General features: G+C 39.2%; 1 protein-coding gene across 1 annotated transcript in view; it reads right to left on the bottom strand.

Moving 5' to 3' along the window:
- Positions 1-11851: 11851 nt before the first annotated feature.
- The window catches only part of LOC310992298 (complement C3-like), a 28555-nt gene continuing 13212 nt past the window's right edge, over positions 11852-27194 (bottom strand). Inside the window, exons 17-43 of the mRNA XM_083980312.1 lie at positions 26529-26603; positions 26074-26271; positions 25855-25975; positions 25657-25745; positions 25424-25563; positions 24084-24296; positions 23619-23682; positions 23428-23517; positions 23063-23269; positions 22195-22270; positions 21942-22101; positions 21729-21827; positions 19750-19900; positions 19209-19294; positions 17377-17454; positions 17116-17271; positions 16924-16986; positions 16675-16756; positions 16420-16468; positions 16167-16257; positions 15960-16049; positions 15762-15864; positions 15588-15677; positions 14818-14910; positions 14617-14700; positions 14135-14279; positions 11852-12087 (exon numbers count right to left, since the gene is read on the bottom strand). Coding sequence (XP_083836438.1) covers positions 11946-12087; positions 14135-14279; positions 14617-14700; positions 14818-14910; positions 15588-15677; positions 15762-15864; positions 15960-16049; positions 16167-16257; positions 16420-16468; positions 16675-16756; positions 16924-16986; positions 17116-17271; positions 17377-17454; positions 19209-19294; positions 19750-19900; positions 21729-21827; positions 21942-22101; positions 22195-22270; positions 23063-23269; positions 23428-23517; positions 23619-23682; positions 24084-24296; positions 25424-25563; positions 25657-25745; positions 25855-25975; positions 26074-26271; positions 26529-26603 — 3035 coding nt within the window. The 3' untranslated portion in view covers positions 11852-11945. The remainder of the gene's footprint in view (positions 12088-14134; positions 14280-14616; positions 14701-14817; positions 14911-15587; positions 15678-15761; positions 15865-15959; positions 16050-16166; positions 16258-16419; positions 16469-16674; positions 16757-16923; positions 16987-17115; positions 17272-17376; positions 17455-19208; positions 19295-19749; positions 19901-21728; positions 21828-21941; positions 22102-22194; positions 22271-23062; positions 23270-23427; positions 23518-23618; positions 23683-24083; positions 24297-25423; positions 25564-25656; positions 25746-25854; positions 25976-26073; positions 26272-26528; positions 26604-27194) is intronic.

Genomic DNA, 27194 nt, shown 5'->3' with positions numbered 1-27194 from the left:
TAAATTTTATGATGAATCCCAATTTAATAATTTTTGTGATACTTTACCTTCAAATGTATTCTCTGCTTTTCATTTAAATATAAGAAGTCTCCCCAGCAACTATGATAAATTTATTCACTATTTATCTTCATTGAATCACAAATTTTCTGTTCTTGCTTTATCAGAAACATGGCTCACTGAGATTACCAGAGAGATCTTTCTAAATACAACGCAGTTCATTATGTAAGAGGGAGTAGACCTGGAGGGGGTGTATCACTTTTTATCCATGACGACTATGAATTCAAACTAAGACATGATCTTACTGTTAAATCTACTGTCGAACTCATTGGGGTCTTGGGCCACAAGAAGATTATTGTTGGGGTTATATATCGCCCTCCTGACTCCCCTTTAAGAGATTTTATTGAAAACCTCGCTATTTGTCTGGAGTGTATCAACAAGGAAAATAAGTTGTGTTTTATTTTAGGAGATTTTAATGTAAACCTCTTCAAATGTGATTCGAATGATGTCATGGGTGATTTTTTAAATACATTTTACTCTAGTTATTTTTTCCCCCTCATCCACAGGCCTACGAGAGTTGGAGATCATTCAATATCTTTACTTGACAATATTTTCACAAATTCCCTAGGGAAAGGAATGAATTCTGGGATTCTGTTATCAGATTTATATGACCATTTTCCTATTTTTCAGTGTTCCTTAATTCAGGCTGATGGGATTAATTACACTAAGAAACCACAACCAAAGTACAAAAGGATCATGAGTAAGTCAAACATCTCTAAATTTGAATCTATGCTTGTCAACATGTCCTGGGATGATATTCTTGTGACAAATAACGCTGATTCAGCATACAAGAAGTTCATGAATATAGTTAACACTAGTTTTAATCACTGTTTCCCCTTAAGCAGTTCTTCTAAGAAAAACAGCCAAGACTTTAACGAGCCTTGGTTTACAGATGATCTACTTAAGCTACTAAAGAAAAAGAACAAACTCTATAAAAAGTATGCCTTTAATCCAACACCTCTTACCCGTGGTGCATATAAAAGTTGTAGAAATAAATATATTCACTCCATCAGATCTGCAAAAAAGAACTATTTCAGTGATGAATTTAAGAGGTTTTCAAATGATACCAAAAATACCTGGAAAGTGATTAATCAGATATTGCAAAGAGGGAAAAAAAATTCGAAGTTACCCTCAGTATTTCATGATAGTGAAAATGCTGTAAATAATCCGCTTGAGATTGCTCAAAAATTTAATGACTTCTTTGTAAATATTGTCCAGGATTTAGCTGATAAAATTCCTGACTGTCCGGGCAGTCCATTAGACTATATACCAGGGACCTTTTCCATTATGACTTCTTTTAAACCACCCAGTAGCCAAGAGATAAGTGACTTAATCGATGACCTCAGAACATCCTCAGCTGGTCACGACAGTATTCCTGCTTTTCTTGTCAAACTGGTGAAACAGTCTATATTAAAGCCCCTCACTCACATCTTTTCCCTGTCCTTGGCTACAGGAGTTGTACCGGAGGATTTAAAAATTGCAAAAGTTGTTCCAGTGTTTAAAGCAGATGATCCAGGTTCTTTTAACAATTATAGGCCCATATCAATTCTGCCTTGTTTTTCAAAGATATTAGAAAAACTTGTATAACAGAATTCTTTCTCATTTGACTTATAATTCAGTCCTCTAAAAAAAATCAGTATGGTTTCAGGGAAAAGCATTCCACTTATATGGCTCTGCTTCACCTTACTGATAAAATTATTTCTGCACTCGATGATCATCAATTCACTTGTAGTATCTTTTTAGACTTTTCCAAAGCATTTGACACAGTTAATCATCAGGTTTTGCTTCAAAAATTGGTTAAATATGGTTTTCAGAACACAACATACAATTGGTTGAAGGATTATCTTTTCAATAGGTATCAATTTGTTTGCATTAATAATTGCTATTCTGACAAAGCTAAACTTACCTGTGGGGTCCCACAGGGGTCTATTCTGGGACCATTGCTATTTCTTTATGTTAATGATTTATCAAATGTTTCACATACCCTCTTACCAATTATGTTTGCTGATGACACAACCCTTGTTTTCTCTGACAGTAATTTTAATTCATTGATTAGAGAAGCAAATGTTGGTCTAACTGCTTATATGAAATGGTTTAAGTTAAATAAATTGTCTCTGAACATTAAGAAATGTAGATTTATAATTTTCAGTGGCAAAAAATCTTACCCAAGAGATTTATCCAAAATTCAAATTAACTCTGTTGATATGCTCCAGGTATCTTCATTTAGATTCCTGGGAGTTCTTGTTGATGAGAACTTAAATTGGAAAGATCAAATTGATTGTGTCAATACAAAAATTCACAAATCTCTTGGCATTACTAGACGGATTAGACATTTGGTTAAAACAAATTGTCTTCTCATTCTCTATTATAGTCTAATTTACCCATATCTTTCATATTGTAATATAGTCTGGGCCAGTACCTTTCCTACAACATTACACAAAATTTTGGTCTGTCAGAAACGTTTTGTCAGGATAGCAACTTGTTCAGATCCATACAGTCCCTCCACTCCTTTGTTTCATAAACTTTATATTCTTAACATTTATAATATAAATATTTATCAGACATGTCTTTTTATTTATAAGGTCTTAAAGGAGGAAAGCATTCCTGCTCACCTCATTTCACTACAAATTCTCAGGTTCATACTCATGCAACTCGTCGAGCGTTAGATCTGCATCCTCCAAAATGTGTTACAACCAGGGCTCAATATACAATACGGTACAGGGGTGTCAAACTATGGAATACATATTCCCACTTAGCAAAAAAATGCTCATCTGTACAAGGTTATAAAGGATGTCTGAAACACCATTTAAATTTTGTTTTGTAAATGAAACTGGCAAAAGTAATGGATGTACTGATATGACACTTATTTTATCCTTTTGTGCAATTGCCAAGTTGAAGTTATTTCTTGTTTGTTTTATTTGTATTGTCCTTTAGTCGTTTTTTGTTTGTTGGTTGGTTTCTTAATTGTTATTCCTTATTGTTATTGATATATTTTGATTATTATTCTTTTTGTGTAATATTTTCTTTTATTTCTATCATCTAAATATTTTTCTGATTGCTCATTTGTATATTTTGTTTTCTTAAGTATGATATAATATTTTATTGTTAGGTGGAGGCATGTGATAAGCTCTTTGAGTTTTCGCCTCTTCCTGCACTTCAAATTGTTATAATTGTTACTTTTACTTGTGTAATTTTTTAACTGTGCAAACAAATAAAACTAAAAAACTATTATCGGTTATTGGTCATATTTGCTTGATATCACACGGTAGAAATAAGCGGCTTGTCGCTCTGTCGTTTAATAGGCTACACAGCTTGCTGTTGTGAGCATGTAGCCTAGTTAGTTTGAGCTGCTGCTAACGCTAAAGCTAAAGGGAAGAATTACAAAGTGAAAGTTAGAAAAGAGGGAGGAAATGTGGCGAAATGGAGCCGATGGTAAATGAAGTGATTGTGAACGTGTGGAGCCGTTCATGAGAGGAGTCTGTCCCGGTCAGGTCGCCTGTCTCCAGTCGTCATGTTTTATGATCCGACGTCAGAAAGTGGAGGAGAACTGGAGCGGCTCGCGTCGTTTATTCTGCGGTAAGACGTCTCATATGTTGGCTCATCTACGGCGTGATTAACACGCACTACGGCTCCGGTAGATGCGGGGTTACAGTGTGTGTGTCTGTGTGTGCGTGTCTGTGCGTGTGTGTGTGTGTGTGTGTGTGTGTGTCAGCGCTGCAGACACAGCGTCGGAGCGGTGAATGTAACAATAACTTGCAGATCACCTGAGTGACGTGAACTCCGCTCGTAGTTACTGTGAGTCAGAGCAATAAAACAGTGAGGTTGTTGATGAATATTTAGCTTTTTACTCTGCTTTGAGACTGACTGAGTGAGCAGAGCGGAGGTTAGCGCGTCGCTGTCTGGCAACCTGGAGTCTGGTGGGTAGGGGAGGGGGGACAACGCTCTGCTGTGTTTTGAATTTGACTAGACAACAATTTTGGCCACATTCTTACATATCTTACCTTTAAGGATGATGAACTTTAGCTGTTTAGACCGTTATCAGTTGAGAAAAAAAAATATTGAGCGAGTATTTCATGATTGAAAATGAATGGGAGTGGATTGGAACCAGGGCTTTCTGCAGCCACCCCCTACAGGATGCCGCTGGGATTGCACGTAAAGTCACTTCCGCGTTGGCTTCACTTTTCAGACCGGAAGTCTACGTCCATTTTTTTTTTACAGTCTATGATACAACCACACTATTTACCAACAACATAAAGTGAAGCATAGGCTCCATAGGCTGCATATATATATATATATATATAAATAAATCAGTGTTGGATCATAGTATTTACTGGCTGCATGAGATGCACCTCTTGTTTATATATTTTTAACTACTGCTCAAAAAAATAAAGGGAACACTTAAACACCACACCACAATGTACCTCCAAGTATATCACACTCGTGTGAAATCAACCTGTCCAGTTAGGAAGCAACAATAATTGTGAATCAATTTCACCTGTTGTTGTGCAAATGAAACAGACAACAGGTGGAAATGAGAGGCAATTAGCAAGACTACCCCTATAAAGGAGTGGTTCTGCAGGTGTGACCACAAACCATTACTCTGTTCCCGTCGTTTCCGGCTGATGTTTTGGTCACTTTTGAATTTTGTTAGTGTTCTCTAGTGTTCCCTAGAGGTACAGTAGCATGAGGCGGTGTCTACAACCAACAGAAGTCGCTCAGGTTGTGCAGCTCATCCAAGATGGCACATCAATGCGAGCTGTGGCAAGAAGGTTTGCTGTGTCTCTCAGCACAGAGTCCAGAGCATGGAGGAGATACCAGGAGACAGGCCAGTACACCAGGGGACGTGGGGGGGCTGTAGAAGGACAACAAGCCAGCAGCAGGACCGCTATCTCCTCCTCTGTGCAAGAAGGAACAGGAGGAGCACTGCCAGAGCTCTGCAAAATGACCTCCAGCGGGCCACTAATGTGCATGTTTCTGCTCAGACTGTCAGAAACAGACTCCATGAGGGTGGTATGAGGGCCCGACGTCCACAAGTGAGGCCTGTTCTTACAGCCCGACACCGTGCAGGGCGACTGGCATTTGCCAGAGAACACCAATATTGGCAAATACGCCAATGGCGCCCTGTGCTCTTCACAGATGAGAACAGGTTCACACTGAGCACATGTGACAGACGTGACAGAGTCTGGAGACGGTTATGCTGCCTGCAACATCCTCGAGCATGACCGGTTTGGTGGTGGGTCAGTAATGGTGTGGGGAGGCATTTCTTTGGATGGCCGCACAGCCCTCCATGTGCTAGCCAGAGGTTCCCTGACTGCCATTAGGTACCGGGATGAGATCCTCAGACCCATTGTGAGACCATATGCTGGTGCAGTGGGCCCTGGGTTCCTTCTAATGCATGACAATGCCAGGCCTCATGTGGCTGAAGTGTGTCACCAGTTCCTCCATGATGAAGGTATTGATGCTATGGACTGGCCTGCCTGTTCCCCAGACCTGAATCCAATTGAGCACATCTGGGACATCTTGTTTCATTCCATCCACCAACGCCACGTTGCACCACAGACTGTCCAGGAGTTGGCTGATGCTTTAATCCAAGTCTGGGAGGAGATCCCTCAGGAGAACATCCGCCGCCTCATCAGAAGCATGTGTGGCGAGATGTGGTGCAGAGGGGGAAGTTGTCCAACAACGCCACCTGGGGAATTGCACCCCAGGAAATAAACTTGACCCGGTACTAAGACTACTATGAGGTCACACAGGTTCGTTACACAAAGTTTTAAAGAGGACATGAGACGGACTTCCAAAAAGATATAAATTATTTTTATTTAACAATGGTTTATTAGATTTAAAATGAACATGTTCTTTGGGGACCCGAGTGTCTGCTTCACCACGGTAAGTTAAGGGGGAAATAAACAAAAAAGGGGAACAGGGCCAAACTCAGGGAGGCGGACAGACTAAAGAAACTTAAAACACACAAAAATACTACAAACCAAACCACCACGTGCCACAGCAAACTTAAGGGATGTGAGATGGGGACCACCACCAGGGAGTCTGCCACGCACTACCCAGCTCCTGTCCAGGGAGAAAAGAAACAAAATTAGGTGAGCGACACTCAAGGGTTGGGTTAGACAATTAGTTAAAATGGCCTATCCTAAAACACTCACACACAACATTCACACCCACATGCACACCAACATAAAGAATACAAATTATTTGTTTTAAAGTGAGTACAAATACTTAAATTATAACTTGAATAATAACTCAGCTATGGGTGGCAATCAGGTGTTGCGTTTAGAGCCTACCCATAGCTAAATAAACAAAATCAAAAATATAACCAAAATAAAACTAAACAAAATAACCATATGTGACTTAAAGAAAATGGATAAACAGAAAGAAAATGCTCTAAACAGCTGGCCCAACAAGGAACCAGAAAAACAAATAAATTATTAACCAAAAATAAACAAAGAAATAACCAAATAAACCAACAAACAAAGAAACAAAAACAATTGCGGTGGGGCTTCAGTCTGTTGCTGCGTGGAGAGCTGCAACCAAAAACAAAACAATGGCGTGGACGACAGAGTGAAAACGGAGCGGCTGCACCAGGGCTGGAGGCCGCAGATGTTACACTTAGATGGCCGTGATGGTCAGCAATAGGCGGTGCAATACATCCTCGGAGCGCAGGAGGAGAGACGAAACCGCTGCAGATACCGCAGCTACAGCAGGACAGAGCAGAGGGCAACAGCTGTTAGCCTAAGGCTACTATAGACAACAAAGATTAATAAAAGAGCATGCTTACCGATAAAGAGAGCTTTAACACTCACGATCAAGTCCCAGTCTGCAAAACGGCAGAGAGGGGACACCACACTTCCTCCAGCTGCAACCCAACTGACACGGCCAACACTGAGAACAAAATCACAGCGGTTGTTACCCCATAATGTGCCATAACGTTACACAACGTTGCACGACGCACCCACACTTACCTTGCGAACAACCACACAATCACGCCAACACCAAGCGAACAGAGCACACCAAACAGCCGGAGCACGCCGACACAGGGCCTTTCCAGATCAGTGCCAGGGAGAGAATGCGCCCCGCAGGAGCGCAATGATTAACAGGTGCTGACAATGTGCAATCAAGCACCGGTCGATTGAGTGGGAGGGGGTGGAGCAGAGCAACACCCGACCTGCCACACATGCCCAGGCGTTGTAGGGAGGTCATACAGGCACATGGAGGCCACACACACTACTGAGCCTCATTTTGACTTGTCTGGAGGAATTTTCGTTGACGTTGGAGCAGCCTGCAATGTGATTTTCCACTTTAATTTTGAGTATGGTTCTCAATCCAGACCTCCATGGGATGATAATTTTGATTTACATTGATCATTTTTATGTTATTTTGTTCTCAACGCACTCTACAATATATTAAATAATGATTTTCAACTGCAATATTTCATTGAGATCGGAGATGTGTTGTTTAAGTGTTCCCTTTATTTTTTTGAGCAGTGTATTGAAAACACATTGGCCAATCATAGCATAGCTAGAAGTACCAATCGTACTTCCAGTCTGAAGTCATTTGATAAATGCTGATAAAGATCAGCATTTATCAAATGACTGTCTAGTTAGACTGCAGTGGGAAAAAAAGAAGATTCTCTGCCACCCCATTGAAGTCCATGGACGCTGAACTTCAACAGATTTAATGCATGTAATGAGACGTTACAGGAATACGGGAAATAGATACAGGAAAATGACATCAGTTGACCTGTAGACCTGTGAAAGTAGCTGATTCTCAACAAACTCATCTTAGAGCTGAACATGTTCCAATGCATTTTTGGTCAATGAAATGTAAACAGAACAGTTAATTTGACCATTTATTTTTTGACATTTTGGAGGAAGCAGAGCTTCCCTTGTACACTTGTAATCGACTCTGTCACATAAAATTAAACAAACTAGTTTTATGTCAGCCGTCCTATTTCAATTGAGAAGAGTGCTAGGATGTTCATTTTTTTAAGGACATGCATGGGCACTTCATTTGTTTATTTTTTATGATTTACTCATTTAAACTTTTCATGTTGTGAATCACCATCTTGGTCAGTTTTCTTTCTGTGAAACAAGCACAGAACACATTCCAGAGTTTGTCTCCAGAGTGAGAGTGGAAATTCCAGAGAATGCTGTAGGCTTGGCTTGATGGGAAGAAGCATAAAGTTGGGGAAAACCCACTCTGCGCCGCCTATAAGAGAGAAAAAGCCTCAGCAGCTGTTCACTCGCCTGGCCTGACTTCAGCAGGAACTTCTCATATCCTCCAAGGGATCTTTGTTTAAATAGAATAATGGCCATGTCGCAAAAAAGCTGCACTCACTTGATGGTTTTTGTGGCAGTTGTTGGCATACAGCTCTATCAAGGTATGTAAAAATGGAGTTTTAATGTTTACAGTAGCTTGCTAATCACAGGATTACACTATGAATTACACAGTAATGATGACAAGCAATACAGAAACTAAGAATCTGTGATTATTTTCATTGTATACCGTTTAATAGGTTTTGTTAAACTACTTGTGGAAACTTTTTTCTACAGCCCATGACTTTCTTGGACGTTGCTCATGTCCCAACACAATCAAGTTCATCAAAGGCAACATGTCAGATTTCCAAGTCCTTGAAAAGCGGCCTGGCTGTGATAAAGCTGAATTAATGTAAGTTTAAAATAAAATGTAGGATATCTGTAGTGTAAGAGCATTTAAAATCTTCTGATTCTGACTTTGACTTATTGTTTTTCACAGTGTAACCATGAATGGGAAAGACAACTCCACTGTAAAAATCTGTATGAACACTGAGGGAAAGATGGGCAAGGCTTTTTTGAGATGCTGGGAAAGGTAATTTACATCATGAAACATTTTAAGTATTGTGTTTTTCTGACATCATTTGATGCACAATGTCCCAAAGACACAAGATAGATGGAGCACAAGTTTACAGCTGGCTTAGGAAGTTTCAACAACCAACTCTTGCACAAACCTCCAGATGTTTTGTGTTAGTCGTCTGGCCTAATTCCAGTTTTCCCCTTCATTCCTTTCAGGGTAAACAAAGATGAGAGCCGTAAAATGGAGTGTATCGACAGAAAGAGAAAGGCAGCTTGAGAATACAAGAGCCTACATGGGGAGGAAAGTTGCCCAAACTTGAGTCCCAGAGGTCACACAAACACACAAGCCCAAGAATGCTGAGAGCAGAGCTTTCAGTGAACTTCTGCACTGGAGAGGGTTGAGAAATCTGAAATGGCAAGACCAGTGGGAGGGAAGAGGATTAACATCTGGGAGGTAGGAAGGGAGGATGGAGTCAAGAAGAGAAGACATTATAAACAAGTCTGTGTCAGAAGCCCAGTGTTAAAATGCATACACCTTTGTTTTTTGTCATACCACTATTATTTATGTTGTCTTATTTATTATGAAAATCCATCCATCCATTAGCTTTTATCAAGTTAGAGCACTAACCCCCGCTGCCTTATTTATTGTCAAAGTTTATGCCTCAATCTTTTTTTTGTATAAAAATACAAATAAATGAATTTTGACACAAACTACTCCTTTCTGGTTGTTTTCTGGCAATTAGCCTACATTAGATTTGAATTCCCTTGAAAAGAGGTAACTTGTTGGAATCCTGTGAACAATCTTTCCCTGCTGCCATTTTATAATCCTTCAGCGGTTTATCACCATTTCTGTGGCTGAGGCAGTTACACAATGTCAAAATAAAAACAAACAATCATTATGCTGCAGTGAAGATACAAATGGCACTTGAGGACACAGCAGTGACTTTGTTGCAGGGAGCAACAAATGTATTATCAGAAAAAAACACTCTCTTCTAGGGGAACAGTAATCATTATAGCACTGTAGAAATTCACAGTAACCATTATAATAATGTAGAAATTCACAGTAACCTATTGTGTACTATACAAAATGACAGCAACCAGCCATGTAGAAATTCACAGTAACCATTATAGTACTGTAGAAATTCACAGTAACATACAGTATTGTGTACCGTAGGAAATGACAGCAACCATTATAGTAGCCTACTGTAGAAATTCACAGTAACATATTGAAATTCACAGTAACATAATTTGTGTACTGTAGGAAATGGCAGCAACCAGCATACACTGAGCCAATTGGCAAGTGGCGGTTTAACAGTGGCTTCACAAATTGAGTAGCCATTCACTATCATGCAGGCAGATTTGATAGACAATGGTCTTTGGTTCCAGAAATTGCGGGTTCAATCCTCAACTGGTGCAAAATGAACATTATAAGGTCAACTGGCTTGTCTTCCTATTCTCCTATTTATTGCTCAGAATTTGCCTAAATTTGCCCAAAATAGCCTGGACCCCACCCATCGCTGTGCAGCAGTTAGAATTCCACTTTGATTCCACTGGATGCTTTTTAGCACTCTGCCTTACATTTCATATCCAATGATTAATATACTACTCATCACTGCACTCTTTATCAAAATGTCAGCTGGCTAACATGTCCTTCTCTCACAATACACCACCAATTTGCAGAGAATCTCTCCCATCAGTACAGCAGTCCAGAATCCTTGTCTCAAACCTGGTTTCACCGGATTGTAATTATTTTAATTTATGACTGTTTGACTTTTCTCATTTGTTTCCTAATATTTTCTTATGTAAACTCTCATTCTTCTTTGCTGTATTTGTTGTTCTGTATACAACATCTATGTCACGTCTGCCCATCCTGGGTAAGGGATCCCTCCTCTGTTGCTCACCCTAAGGTTTCTCCATGGTTTTACCCTGTTTTAAATGGTTTTCTTGGGATTTTTTACTCAGTGGATGTGAGGGTCTAAGCGTAGAGGATGTTATGATGCAATGATGTGAGAATGGGCTGTACAAATGAAATTGCCTTGTCTTGCCTTGCCTTGTTCTCTTGACACCATTGTAAATGAGGATTTTTCCTCAATGGTCTTCGAGACTAAATAATGGTTATAATAATGAATTTTCTGAAATATCCCATAGGAGAATACTGTATGAGCTATCTTCACATCTCTGAAACTCACTCGTCCCCTGTGATGATCACCGGTGCACCGGTGAACACTGTATTGGATTTTGTGACAAAAAACAAAGCAAAATCACGTAATTACGTTAATATGGGACCAACATGGGATAATAAAATCTTGTTCATTTACTGAGAAGAGTGTCTCTGGTAAAGCTGCGGTGCAATTTCCGAACTGACATGCAATGCATAGATCATTTTATTAAATATTGATTGAATTTGACATTATTTTAACATTAACATTTTTTAAATTATGTATTAAATTGAACAACAGAGAGTATGAATTCAGCTAATTTAATTGAGCAGTTTATCACCATTTTTCTTATTGTGACATATTTTATATAAGTTTCTTCAAAAAATGAGGTCAGAACAGGTTAAATACAATAAGGGGCATGCTATAAAACTATTTGCATCATGAAATGAGTGGTGGCATATTTTATTGACAGAAAGCAAGCTTTTTTAAATTAGCTGCCTCTGTGAAATGTGCCACCTACTGTATGCTGGCCACCATCTTGGAAATGTTGTCATGGATAGACAGACTCACAGAGAGTCATGTGACTGCACCAGGATGTTGAGTAGATGTCACTTAGGGAATTCATGATTTAAAAGTTAAACATAAACATGTGTAAGGGGCTTTCCAGGACACTCGAAGGCTGTGTGACACCTGTGTCATCGTGGGTCCTTATGATTCTATAACTATTATACAGTAGCCAAACAGTTCTTGTCTAGCTAAAATGAGTTTGGATAGAAAACACAGACAAATTGATTCTGACTATTACATTTTAATCAACACAATGTAACATTGTAACTTTTGTGTGGAAGTTGTATTTGTAAAATAAATCGTATTTCCTTGAGCTTTGTTACTCATTGCATCCTTTGATTTGGTACACCTGGACCATCTGCTGCATCCCCAAACAGGTATCTCTGTGTTCCTCATTCTGACACTCTGCATCTGTGGGCCAGTATTCAACCCAAGTTCTCTCACCAAGCACATACTGAAACCTGAGGAAAGCAAAGTGAAACATGCATGCTAGATATGAATATACATGCCAGACATGAACAAGAACAAGCACCAGTTCCTCCCTCCCACCAAAAATGATGACTCTGTCAATAGAAATGACACACTTACTAAAGTACACAATAGATAGCTTATAAGAAAAGCAAACTTCATTCAGCAAAAGAAAGCAGTGAAACAGTAAACATGTTTTCATAGAGACAGTGGGTCTCTTTCATGAAAAGTGGGCAGAATGACTGAGTAAACTGTTTGCAGAAGGAAATTAATGTAAATCTTAGCATTCACCAGTATTTTAATTGGTCAGATCTTTTTGTAGCTACTAACCGAATCTAGACCTGCTCCTTACTGCGTGTAGTTTCTCGTAAATTTACGAATGCACATAAATATTGTTTGTGATTATTGGAAATTACAATTTTAATCTGTATTGCGCTCTGTTTTGTACACATTACACAGATGAAACACGTGATCTAAACATGACAAAATATTTAAAATATAACACATTTAGCTAAATTAGCTGTCAAAGCGGGTTTAAGATCCAGATAGGATAGGTTTATCCAAAATGTGAATTAGCTATTTAAATTGACTCAATAGCAGTGTTGGGTAGTAATGCATTATTAGTAACGCCGTTACGTAACACTGTTACTTTATTCAGTAACTAATAATGTAACTTCTTCTTTTTTTTAATTCAGTAACTCCTTTTCCGTTAACCAAACGGCACACAGTTCCCATAACATTTTAGCGATCAATAAAGTTTCATTGAATTGAAAGAAAGACAAAGCACACTGTGACACTGTGAAAAACAAAGCACTTGGCGCCCTCTAGCATCTGACACGTAATCTAACACGCTCCATGAAGAGGACTGGACCATAGACATATAAATATTTTTATGTCTATATGTCTATGGACTGGACAGGTCAGGGCAGGGCATGATGGTGAGCTAAGGTAACGCTAGGTAACGCTAGGTAACGCAAGCTAACGCAGCATCAGAGACCGAGAGTCACAGCGAGCACACACAAGCACCCACTCCACCCGAGTGATCCAGTAAAATATCTATTTTACTGCGTCAAATCTTTTCAAAAACTTCAGACCTAACTGTAGACATGACATTTTATATTATTTTTTCTATATTTTGTATGTTAGTACAGAGACTTAATTATAAAGGGATAGTTCAACATTTTGGCAAATTGGCCCATTGCCATAATCAAATACACAATCCAACAACTCCAAAACGCTCTGGTGGACAAGTTGTGACCTGCACATTCACCACGCTATGAGATAATAATCGTTACGAGACAGAGTTGTTTTGCATGACTTGCACTTGGTGCAATGTGCAATTTGGATAGAGAGAAATTTAAGGGATTTGACAGATATGTTGGCTGAGAGTGATGAATTGTTGATTAGTTGTTTCATACTACCAAAACTATTTCTGTTGCATTAATGCAACATTTTGGAGCCTAATCTGATCAGGCTAACAAAAAGCAACCATGCCACCCCCGCCCATTTACAAGTGCACTCTGTGCTTGGGTTTTTGGCCACAGGGACTTTCCAGCTGAGGTTTGCTGACATGTCCGGCATATCCCAGCCATCCATTAGCACCTGTTATACTCACTAGCATGACCAAATTACAGTAATGCCAGAGTACCTCGATTGTGTGCAACAGCAAGTGGAAGTAAAGCAGGGTTTTTGCGCTACTGCAATACAGTATATTAACCATAAAAACTTTCATTATTATCATAAATGTACCTACCTCCTTATCGTAGTCATTAGCTGTTCATGGACGGGGATGTATGCTATGCTAATTGCTGATTATCGGGAGCACATTGTCAATTACGATTGATTGGTATTCATGATAATACACATGTGCTTATGATTAAATATGAGTTGCCCGCAGAGTTTATGATTCGGAGTAGGCTTTTTAGTACCATGGGTTTTTATGTGCAAATCTACTCACAGATTTACTAACTTTTCATGAATATGACCCATTGTCAGGGAGCTGCACACAATCCACACTTATCTACTTAAAAAAGCACTTACGTTTTCATTTCCGTGTCTCTGTAAATATCTTTGGATGTGCCCATGATAAGGTAGGTGTTGCCTACTCTCAGGTCTAATGCTTCCTTGCAATGTGGATAACCCAGGAATATGCGTGATTTAAGTCGAGGTCCAACATCAAGGTTACCTAAAATACAGCAGTAGAGAGAGAAGGTGCTTAAGGATGAAATGCACAGCTCAAAGGAAAAGTAGCATATGACAAATAAAAATAAAATAAATGTGCTTCCTAAAATATGTAACATTTTCTCTAAAGGTCCAATTTTGACCATTCCTGGGTGCCAAGAAACCCCACTCAGAAGATGATAGATGGATAGATAGATAGATAGATAGATAGATAGATAGATAGATAGATAGATAGATAGATAGATAGATAGATAGATAGATAGATAGATAGATAGATAGAATCACCTGGAGATTTTGGATAGTTCAAACCGTATCATTTAAGAGGTGATACACACACCCACCTTCTTTAATGGATTCCAGTACCAGCATTGTGTAAAAGTCAGTGGAAACACCATTTGTGTAGTTTTCCACGCTCACTTTGTAAACTGAGGACATAGAAGTTAAGGATAGTTACTCCACATTCCCTCAATCTCTTTACAAAAATATTTACATCCACAAAAGACAAATTTTAAGATAAAGACATAAATAACACTAAGTCTTACCATAATCAATTTTGCTGGTCGGGGTGCTCTCACAAGATTTTGCTATTCGCTGACCGTTGTCGACGTTTGCTTTCTTCTGCATACTGCAATTCTCTGGAAATATAAGCACAAAGAAATGAGCAAATTCATTGAGAACATGCGTACCTATGTGGACGGGTTGATTGGTGAGTGCAGCTGTATGAAGTATGCTGGTGTTTTTCTTTTCTTTTTTTTTTGCTCTGCTTTGATCCAACAGGCACCTGTTGGTGCATGTTAATACATTTTATTTATAGACGCTTTCAGGACACTCAAAATTCCTAGCCTCTGACAAAGATCTGATGATAATGTTATGATCTGGTGATTTGCCAAATTCCTTGACCTTCTCCTCTACAGTAATCATGTTTAACACTCTCTCAGTCAAGGCACTCACATTTATTGTTGTGCAATACTAACTGAAGTTAATAGACAATGTGGAATGACAAGGGATCAATGTTATGTAATATGCAATCTATGTGACCATCAGCCTATCCATGGGGGGCAAATTGTCCATTTCTATTTTATCTATTGTATCTGTTTATTGATTGTTTATTTATCTGCTTATTGGTTGTCCATTGTTCTATTGTCTTAAGTGTTTTTTTTTAGCTCTCGCAAACCCTTTTCCAATGTGGTCTCCTTCCACAAATGGCAAATAAAATGACTCTCTGACTCTGACTCATGAGGGCAATAATCCAATAATCATCCAATTTGTAGGTAGGCAGTTTATGTCTTCAAACAGTTATCATCTTGTTTACCTTCAGCACATGTGCATTCTTCATTTCTACAGAGTCTCATTAGATGTCCAGCTCTCCTCTCAGGATGGTAGAATTTTACACAATGTTTCTCTGCAACAAAAAGTAATGTACATGCATTTGCAGCAAAGAAAATAATCTTGAAAACATTGAGGCAGCATAATATTTACGACATACGTTCATAATATTCATAGATAGACACGGCCGCTGGTTGTAAGACTCCGACTTTCAAGGTCTGGTGAATTCTAAAGGCGACCTCTTCTGTTTGTGTGTGAGAAACCTGAGGAGATGTAAAGCAAAGAGGGGCACAGATAAATAGAGGAATGGCAAGTCAAAGAGAAAAACTGATGACTGAGAGAAACCCTGATGTCTTACACTTTTCAGGTAGATTATCAGTGACCCTCTGTCTGACAGGGCTTTGTCCATCTCATATCTTGAAATGGTGCGGGAAGGTCCTTTTGCCAACTACCCACAAACATACAATCACAAATTGTCAGACAACTTTCAAAATCATAAATCATCTTGTTTGACTTTGACCACTGCACTCAATGTGGGTATGGTTGTATCTGTAAAAGCTCTTACTCTGTTCAGATCATTTGTGTTGACAGTGTAGCCAGTTAGCAAGCCAATATCCAAGATTGCCATACCAGCATCTCTCTCCTCGTCCTTGTAACTATGCAGAACATGGGCAATGTACAATTTCATGGAGCAATTTAAACAAAATGAGTAACAGTTACTAAGATATGAAGCAATGGGGGGGGGGGGGGGGGGGCTGTAGCTGGTTAGAAAATGACATATTTTTGTAACATTTGTAAGTATTCTTTATCGTACTCACAAATATTCTATTTTCAGTCGGTAAACTTTCTCCTCTTCGTTCTCTTTCTCTGGAGAAGCAAAACATCAGATGATTAAATATTTCTTCAATTAAAGAAAAAATACTTGTCACAATGATGAAGAGCAGAAAACACAACATTTCTAAATAATGTAAAAGCTAGACAAGCAAAATGGATAAATACTGACAGATATACATCTAAACAAACATGACAGCTCACACACAATAAACAGTGGGAGAGAGGGGGGATCAAATTACCTGGGATGAGCTGCACTGACAGATTGAACTTCTGGCAGTCACTCTCCTTCTCCTTAGGTATAGCATAATACAGTGACACCAACTATTTCACAGAAGAAAAAAGTGCACTTTAATATTACATGCACTGAGAAGATATGGGATGGATTCATCGTAATAGACAAAGTTAAAAGAGAAAATCTTTGGTCTCAAAAGGGGCACATCAATACAAAACAGACAACGAAGCAAAGAACAAAAACACATTATATGTACCGTAACTGTTGCTTCTCCTGTGCCTGTGGCAGTCACTGTTACATTCTGGTTTATATCACTGATCTGTAGACATTTAAAAAATATGTACACACAAACACACACACACAAATATGAAGAGAACAATTTGATTGACTTTGATTTACTGCTGATATTAATGAGTCACTGTGTGTGTGGTTGTGTGTGTGATCTCACTTTAGAAGTTCTTGTGGCATAATGGTTTTCACTGTTGAAGTTGTAGGAGTCAGGTTTTGACCTGCCCTGCACCAAGATGTCCACATTCAGATTATACTCTGGTTCTTTGGCACTGGCCCAGTACTCGGCTACAGCCTGGTACACTATTATAGTTGCCTGGGGAGAAAGAGAGCATGAAACTAATAAGGTCATAATCCCAGATCATAGAACAAAAAAAGAAAGATAAATAGCACAGATGCATTAAAGACAGCTAGATATTACCTGAGTTGATCCATAGCCTCTGCCCACCCTCTGCTGTTTGTTGAGCCATCTCACCACAGGTCTGGCGTGTTCAAAGTCCTTTAGTAACAGAGAAGGGGTGAACTGACAGTGGTTAACTTGTGCATGCATTGGAAGTGGACTGCAATAATGAGTCAAATCAAATTATTCATCTATAAAGCTCATTTAAAAACAGCACAAAGAAAAAAAACATAAGAAAATTAGAAAGTAAAAGGGGGGAACTACTGTGACAAACTGGCTGACTGAGCACAGGAATAAGCACATACTGTATAGTGACTTTTATGGAAGTGTATTGCATTCACTTGAATAAAAAAAAAAAGTCTGTTTTCTCTGAGTAATTAATTTTTTTGGTCTGTTTTTCGAGGTAATTATTTCTGTTTTTCTGGGTAATTTATTTTTTGGTTTGTTTTTTTGAATAATTTTTTCTGTTTTTCAAGATAATTTTTTTCTGACTTAGCTTCAAGATTTCAAAATCCTGTGAGAAGCTCCCACCTGTAAGTAACGTAAGGACTGATTTCAAAATAAAGGTGCTACATCGGACTGTTCTGAGTGACACTCTCTGATGAGGTGTTCTGTAATAACAGGTAGTTTCATTTCAATATAAATCTGAATTTACTTGGAACACAGTGAAAATAAGACTGTATTTTTTGTGGAGCATATCCACGGATGTAGCAATGTAAAAGAAAGCGCCTTTACTCATTGTGTTATGAGTAGTACTTTTATTTTGAAGGTGCTCCCTGATGTGTCGTGTGTAGCTTGCCCCGGGAAAGTTTGTTGATGCTTGTGTTCAAGCCGTCAGTCTGGAAAATTAGTGGAGTTTGAATAAAAAAATTTTTTTTTAAATCTCGTTAGGTCAGAAAAAATTACCCCGAAAAACAGGAGGAAAAATATTACCACGATAAACAGAAAAAATTTGTCAGAAAAACAGAAAAAATTATTCAAAAGAACAAACCAAAAAATAAATTAAACAGAAAAACAGAAATAATTACCTCGAAAAACAAAACAAAAAAATTAATTACTCAGAAAAACCGGACTTTTTTTTTTGTATTCAAGTGAATGCAATATGCTTCCGTAGAAATTTACCTTCAACTACTTTCTTAAAAAGTGGCACCCTATAAGCAAGCTTGTTAGTGAGTGCTGCTTAACATATGGGCCAGGTTTCGGTCACTATTTGAAACTTGTTCTGAACAGAAACAAAGGAAAATGTAAGAGCTTTCTTGTAAGTGTCAATGCAAAATGTAGACTGGCTGTATCTCAGAGCACAGAGGTAAACAGACCAGACAGAAATTGACTGACACCAGACATTATGCAAATATGACACAATGTCAGATGTTTACAGTGGTTTCACAACTGTTCAACTACTCCAGTTACTGCAGCCTATCAACCATACACACTCCAGCCATATACTGGGTTTGACCTTGTCTTAGTTATTTGTATTACTGTAATACAGACTGCTATTAATGCACATACAGTACAATAACATTTTTTGAATGATTTACACTGCCATTGGTTTTCTCTGAAGCTACGTTTTCTTTCCACAATACAATAAATGATAATTGAGAGAAAGAAAATGCTAATAATTATGAGGTGCTCTGGTGGGTGGCCAACAGACATTTAAAGGGTTTATGATGTTTGGTGAATGAGGTAAACAGTTGGAAAAATATGGACATTTAGTATAACACATTTCACTGATTTTTGTTTCGTCCTCATAAACCCTTTTCCCACCAAGTGAGGTGGCAAAGACAATGACCTCATTGTGAGTTTTTGTAGTGGGTAACATGCTGGTAACATGCTGGTAGAAGGGACATGCTTACCTTGGCTCTGACCAGTGCAAGAAGAGCATAACCTGTGGCCTCCATTGTGTAAACATGTCCTTTAGGTACACGCCAGTGAGTCAAATCTATTGAAAACACACACAAATACATTTCTATAACAAGGCAGAACCTGTGAAAAATATCAGTGACTCATATTACTAAAAATAATACTAAAAACAATACAGTGTTAAAAGAGTATGACATACAGGCTTGCACACATCACTGATAACGGATTGTTCAAGGCTGACACAGATTTTACAGTTTTATCACAATGAAGAAATCAGATGTTTTGTTTTTAACATAACTTACAAATAAACTGCCAAGAAACTTTGGTTACTAACATATTGATACTACTGACTGGGACATTTTGCGGTTGAAATACTTAAAAATATCTTTATATCTTTGGCTACAATTTTATCATATCAATCATAAAGTGGATGTGTTATGCGTTGAGCGGCCCTATCCTGTGTGCCCCCCATCCTGTCCATTAAAGGCAAAAAAGCCCCCCAAAATTAAAAAAAATACTATTGTGCAACGGTACCTGAGTCAACAAAATTGTAGAGGATCTCTTTGTTTAATTTCTCTTCATTGGCCAGGGCATATGATGCTATGGCAACAGCATATGGATTGGTGAGTTTGGGCAAACGCTTCTCCAGGAAGGCTACTGCTTTGTCTATACCTCCTTGCAGACTCTGGAGAGGGGAAGATGAAAATGACGGAAGAATCAGTGAAACAGATAGAGAGAAGGGATTCCAATGCAAACATAAACACACCAACAATCACAAGTTCACACTGGCTAAATTAATTCCAAGCAACACTGTAGAACTTGAGAAAAGTGGTCACTTTTTTTTTACAATATAGTTTTTATTTCACAATACCACTAACACACCTAAAGGACAATTCCAGGCAAATTCAACCTGGGGCTATTGTTTCCTAATATTTTAGGTCTAAAAGAATGAATCTGAATCTGATGATCTGTTACGCAGTAGTTCTGTCTGTCCCCACATCGCCACAGCAGCGTATAATGGGACCGGATCGATCATAGGCTGTTTACATCCCACAAAACCACCATTCTTTTTCACATACAACATCAGATGACTATTCAAACATACTGTACACCGAGGGGTTTGTTTACTTCAAGAAAGTGGACATGTTTGTAAACATACAGTAGCTCTAATACAAAGTATTGTGCAAGAGTCACGTTGACACGCTCACTGGGTCTCATTCATGAAACGTTAGTAAATCTGTGTGTAGATTTGCACATAAAAGTCCATATGTGTAAGATCATGATCTCCACCCATGAATAACACCATATAAGGAGACCGTGAGCACCATCAAAGTCATTTTGGGTGAAGAGGAGTCCAGATTTTTTTTTAAATTCTCTTCTGTTAGTAGTGATGTGACTGGGACAGGTAAATCAAAGGCATGGGGGAAGTAACAGATAGTGGATTAAGTAGGCTATCCTTTGCCAGAATAGTTTGATATGAAACATGGAAAAAAAACAAAAAAACAACAACACAGAACTACAGAACTACAGTACTGTACTACGTACTGTCAGTACGTTTACATGCAGAGCTTAATCGAGCTATGCTCAAAATTCGATTGTGGCATCTAGTCGGACTTCTGTCCTTGTCTCAATTTACATGCAACTGAGAAAATCGAATAGCTGACGGGGTCCGCCCCCTCATGCAGCGTCACCCGTTGTTTCAGCAGGTTAATACGCCACCTGTCCTGTTGACCTTTCTGACACCTCCTAAAAAACTCAATATAAACAACTTAGTAGCTAAGATTAATAATAAAATCTCAACTACAGTTCCCGACCAGACGCGCCAGTCTGGGCCGGATTCACACTGAGAATAGGATACAGGCTTCCTTTTTCCCCCTCTCTCTCTTTTTTTTCTTTTTAATAAAACACTCTTGCTGGTGGCGCTGTGTGAAATGCATTGAATCAGCGCTGACGTTGTTTTTTTTTCTTTACTTTGCCGGGTTCAGGCGGCTTCTCTGCTCCACTTGGTGCCGTCTCTACTGTTGTGGAGCATGTGCACATGCATTGTCCAGCTTCAGTCCAACTAAGGTGTATACATGACGGAGAAAATCTAATTCCAATCGCATTATCTGGGTGTCTTAATCGGAGTTTAGTCGGACTAAGGCGTTTACATGCACTCAGTTGTCCAGTTATAGTCGGATTAAGGCAATAATTCGTTTTTTTCAAGTGTCATGTAAACGTACTGTGTGAGGGCTTTCACAAGACCGATGATGTCACTGGAAATCTTTGTGCTCCATGTGCCAACGACAGTCGTTAGAGTGACAGTCGTTTGTGGGAAGTTGGTTTCGACTTCTTTAGTGCCCTATTGTGTAATAACACACACAAGCACGCAATTTAGCGCCCGCTATCTGGGATCTTAGTAGATCCGGCCCCTAGTGTGCAGTGGTTTTTCCATTCCAAGTTTATATACACCACAAAATGCCTCAAAACCTTTGCCCAACCTCTGAGGCGAAAGGAAAAATTGAGATACTTACATTAACAGTGTCAGAACACAGTGTGCGTGTCTCTTGCAAGGCAATCAGGCAGAAGGCCGTCATGGAGGCATCTGAGTCAATGCCACCACGTGTATCACCCTGTTCACACACACAAACAAAAAATAAAATAAATAATGTGTACGAGGTTGTGATTTTAATCTCCATTATTTTATTTTTAATAATTTAGCTTAAGACTGATGTTGATCAGGGTACCATCATCTCTCCGTGAATCACAGTTCCATCCTCCTTGAACATGCCATCAGGTTGTTGTCCATTGAGAACCACATACTTGACTGCACCACAGATCACATTCTTGTCCACTGCCACCAGGGTGTAGGCCATAGCAAACACCTTGGCAACATAAGCTGTCAACCTATGGCAGAAGGGGTATATGTTTAGTTTCATTTGCTCATTAAATACACCCATCCTTACATAGTTCCAGTTCATAGATGTTTGTAAGCCTCACCAGCTGCTAGCTTGACGGTGGGGAAATGCAGCAAAAGATCCATCAGTTTTACGGTAGACAAGCTCCCTTTGATAGCCTGGTAACATGAACAAAACAGCCTTTTTCTGACTGACATTCATCTCATTCATCATGGTAATTTAAGAAATGCTGATAAATCTTTTCTTTTGACATATGCAAATTCTTCTGATGACACAAATTTTTGCTAATATTTGTCTTTTTGGCACTTGCAGTGACAATCCAACAAGCGGGTCTGAGCTGTTAGACCTCTTGCATCACCTCACCTATTGTAAAATCTTACCTCTCTGAACTGCTGCAGCTACAATATGAATTCTCGTTTTTGCTGCTGCAGCACTGATCCCACAAGAAATTCCATCCGTCTACACTGAGTTTGCCTTTGATGATGACCATCAATACTAACAGGTATCCATTAGTCAGTGATTAGAAGTCAGGAAAGTGAGTGTGAGTGAGTGTACACAAAATCTACTGCCCTTCACCTATTGTAGTGTTCTGTCAACTTATTGAATACAATAATGATAATAACATTATATGTGATCAGTTATACAGTTTATATTTAGTTAGGTATAGTAGTTCAGATAGTTTTAGGATAGTTTTAGGATTAGCATCTGAGCGTGGTCTAAAATTCCTGGCCTAATGGTTGCCTGTGTGTGTATGTGTGTGCTGCATTCAGTTCAGTTATTCACAGTCCCTGCTGTAGCTTGGATCCGTGGGGCAGGGGTAGCATGTTGTCCACCACACTGCCAGATTTGAGTTTTGCACTTCAGCCAGGTAAGAGATTTTACAATCACACACATACGGGCATCGGCAAAATTTTATGAATATGTGAACAAATGCATCTTTGTGAACCTACCATAACTGATGTGCTTGAGGGCTTCCTCCCGTCTTTTAAAACCCACAGTTTCCCATTGGTTAGTTTTGTCCAAATACAAGGTCGCAATGACAGGCATGGTCATGTGGATCATGTTCTGCTCTCCACAGCCTGATGGCTGGTAGATCATACTACCCATCGATTGCCCACTAATGGCATCCTCCACCACTGCACCTATCTGTTCCCTCCCTGCATGCACAAAAAACAAAAAAAACATTTCATTCAAATCATGTCAGAAAGTATTTATCTACATCAATAGAGCAATATTAAATCTACACCAATGCAGAATTCATTGTCCAGGCACTATCACATAGCATGTCCAAACATAATATCATATCACACCTCACCTGTCACAGATATCTGTGTGCTCGTAGGTGTGTTTGGCACCAAATCTTTCCTTTGAATTCCACTGTTGATAATTTCTACTTGTCTACCATCTAAAGGGAGAAACAAGTGTGGGGAATAAGTCAAGGGATAAAAACAGAATAGGACTAAATTAAAGTAGGTTACAGTGTAGCTGAATAATTGGTACACTCACCTGTACCATTCTTGATGGGGTCCAGAGTTAGAATTGTTGGAGATTTAATCAGTACACCTTCAGGCTGGAAGAACAGGACAACGATTAGAAATCACAGCTTTTAAGTTTATACACTCCTCAGAAAATACTTTATATGTGTACACACACACATTCAGATCAGAAAACTTGTTTTGCCATTTAATCTGGAGTTCAGTTGAGAGATGTTAAATATGGCTTGATTTGGTGTTCAGGCAAATGGTAACTGACAAACTTTCATTCTGTCCAAACAAAAACTGGCTAAAAGAAGGCACAGATACAGTATATTCATGTCATACAGTTACAGACCTATGTTATGCTTATACTGACCACTTTTGTTTGCAGATTGAACATTTTACTGCAACAGGAGTCAGTGGGGTGGGTATCAAAATAATAACCCACAATATATATTAGATATACTATATACTTTATATTAGATATTTCTCTTACCACGACCCGCAGTTGCTTACGGACTCCATCATGGAGCGATGAGTCTTTAACAACTGCTTTGACCTCAATGTTGACTATTCCTTCCTTCATGGGAATAATGATGAAGGGTACAGATCGGGACGAATCCTGGTAAACTTTGACCTCCTGGCGATACTTTGAACGTTTTGAAGCTGAGCTGCACACATGCTCCTCCTCAAGTAGTTCCACACGCACCTTGAAGACAATGGGATATGTTGATCAAAGATGATGACGCAAGTGGACCACAGGCTAGTGACGACTATTACCACTTATAATTTCAGGTAGTATTTGTCATTGTCCATTAAAATATTAAAGGGATAGTTCACCCAAAATTGAAATTTCACTCATTATCTACTCACCCTCATGTGGACTAAGGGCTGGGAGAAGTTTCAGAGTCCTCCGTGGCTTCTCTGAGTTACAGGGGGTCTCGGCGTAGCAGTGCATGTCCATATAACGGTTGCAAATGGATACCAACTGTCTTCGTAACAAAAAGACACACCAAAAAACATCCAAATACCTCCATGCTGCTCGTATGTAATGTCCGTCTTGTATTGAAGCCCCGAAATGCGAAATTGTCCCCCAAAAAATTAAATAAGTCTATATTTCAAGCTTGTTTGTAGCGGAAGCTTCTCAAAGCTCCTCTTCCCGGTTCGTCAAATTTGGACGGACTGGGAAGAGGACAAACCCTGGTTCGTCCAAATTTGACGGACCAGGAATAGGAGCTTCCACTACAAACAAGCTTGAAAAATAGACTCATCTAAATTTTTTCGGGACAATTTTGCATTTTGGGGCTTCAATACAAGACAGACATTACATACCAGCAGCATGGAGGTATTTGGATGTTTGTTGGTGTGTCTTTTTGTTATGAAGACAGTTGGTATCCATTTGCAACCGTTATATGGACATGCACTGCTACGCCGAGACCCCCTGTAACTCAGAGAAGCCACGGATAACTCTGAAACTTCTCCCAGACCTTAGTCGACATGAGGGTGAGTAGATAATGAGTGAAATGAAATTTCAATTTTGGGTGAACTAGCCCTTTAACCTTACCTTTAAAAAAATGCGTATTTTAATCACGACTAATAAGGACCATAGCCGTCAGTTTTATCTTAGCTTTAATTGTCTGCCAGAGAATAAATTTAAAGGAGAAGATGCACTGTAAATGTTGTGTGACATTGCTCCAGCTGCACTGACTATGTATGCGATTACATACAGTACTGTAAACTGGTGAAACAGTCAGTCAAATGTTTGCTGTTGTTTTTGCCTTTTTTCTACCCATTGACTCTGGTGTGAAACAGCAGAGTAGAGTGCTACAAACTTACAGTGGCTCGTTTAGAGCTGTAGTTATGGAGGATTGCCTTAATTTCCAGCTGCTCTCCACGGACAGCAGAATAGGGTAGTCTGAGGTCGATGAAGAATTCCTTGCGGACAATTACTTCTAATGGTTCACCAACACAGATTCCTTTAAAATAAAAGGGAGAAAAAGTGATTAAACTGAAGTAACAGATGAGAGATAATGGATGAGAGAGGGTCAGATGCATCACTGAATTCTCACCATAGGTACTTGACAGACTGATGCCAGTAAACTGCCAGGTTGTGATTGAGTCTGGCAAAGGAACATTTTTCACCTTTGATATAGTGCCACTGAAATGAAGAAATTTGTTTAGGCTTCAATAGGCAAAGAGAAGTTTACAGCTTTAGCCATGTCATACATGAAGTTATCAGTGTATGTTGTGTGTGTTCATTTCCTCACCACTTGGGTGTGTTTAGAGGGCAAGCACCAAGTTTGACGTCTGACCACAGCCAACTTTCAGGAAATTGGGTGCGAGAAACAAAGTCATTGCTGTCCATGTAACTGTCGTCATCAGCTTCACCTAGTTGCAAGTTACAAAGGTTACTATTTTGATTGTTACCAGCGTGACCGTGATTAGCCAACAAGGGCTTCTGCCCATCCCATATCCCTGTCTCTTACTGCGAGCCAGTTGGAGTTCTTCTTCTCTTCTTTCACTTTTCTGTGCCAAAATACTATTGCAGCAGTTCAGGAAGGCATCAACACAGGCTTGACCATCTGTGATGTACTGGCTGCGTCTCTCACAAGAGTACGAAAGAGGTGTTTCCCTTATGCCATCCAAACAACACTCTTGTTGTTTTGTATCTTTATACTGACTCACTGAAAAGAAAGAGGGTTGTGAAAGAGAGACAGAAGTGAAACAACACACAGAGTGGAAGAGGGGTGATTTTTTCCCCCTTTAAGATACATTTTAAATCGATTAAAATTTGTGATTAATTGCGATTAATAGCAGACCAGGCTGGACATTGTGATACATTGCATTTGAAAGCCCTAAAATAAATTACTGAAAAAGGCAACATCTTATTTGCATTAATATGACTGTATGTGATTGAGTAGTTTAGCTCTGTGGTACTTACATAAGCTGGTTACGACTGACATTACACTATCAGATCGTTTCCTCCTCTTGGGGGCCTCCTCCGGACAATTCAATTCTGAAAACACAACACAGACTGGATCTTTAACATACTCCAACAAGGTTCGACCTAGATTTTAGCCACATCTGTGAATCAACAAAAAACAAGGTCATGTGGAAATATGTCATCATGGCGCGCACGCGCTACGGTTTCCAGATATGTGGTCAGATGGGGCGGCGTTTAGCTCACTTGGTAGAGCTGCCGCCCCATGTTGAGGCTACAGTCCTCACTGCAGGCGGCCCCGGTTCGAATCCCGCATCGGGCAGCCCTTTCCTGCATGTCATTCCCCCCTCTCTGTATCCCCATTTCCTGTCTCTCTCTACTGTGCTGTCAATTAAAAGCATTAAAATCATATATATATATATATATATATACACACAGTATATATATATATACACAGTATATATATATATATATATATATATATACAGTATATATATGTGGTCAGATCTCAATGTGGACACTGGAGATGCATATTAATGCCAGGTGTAAATGCTATCCGTTCAAATTGTGTCCAGATACAATATGGACACATAGACGCATGTTAATGCCAGGCGTAAATGGGGTAAAGGAAAGGTCTGAAAGTTGTGTTCTAGTTGCCATCTTATT

Source organism: Trachurus trachurus (assembly GCF_905171665.1).
Source record: "Trachurus trachurus genome assembly, chromosome: 1".
Classification (NCBI taxonomy): domain Eukaryota; kingdom Metazoa; phylum Chordata; class Actinopteri; order Carangiformes; family Carangidae; genus Trachurus; species Trachurus trachurus.
Note: the sequence above shows the minus strand (reverse complement) of the source record. Positions and strands in the feature narration are given on the sequence as shown.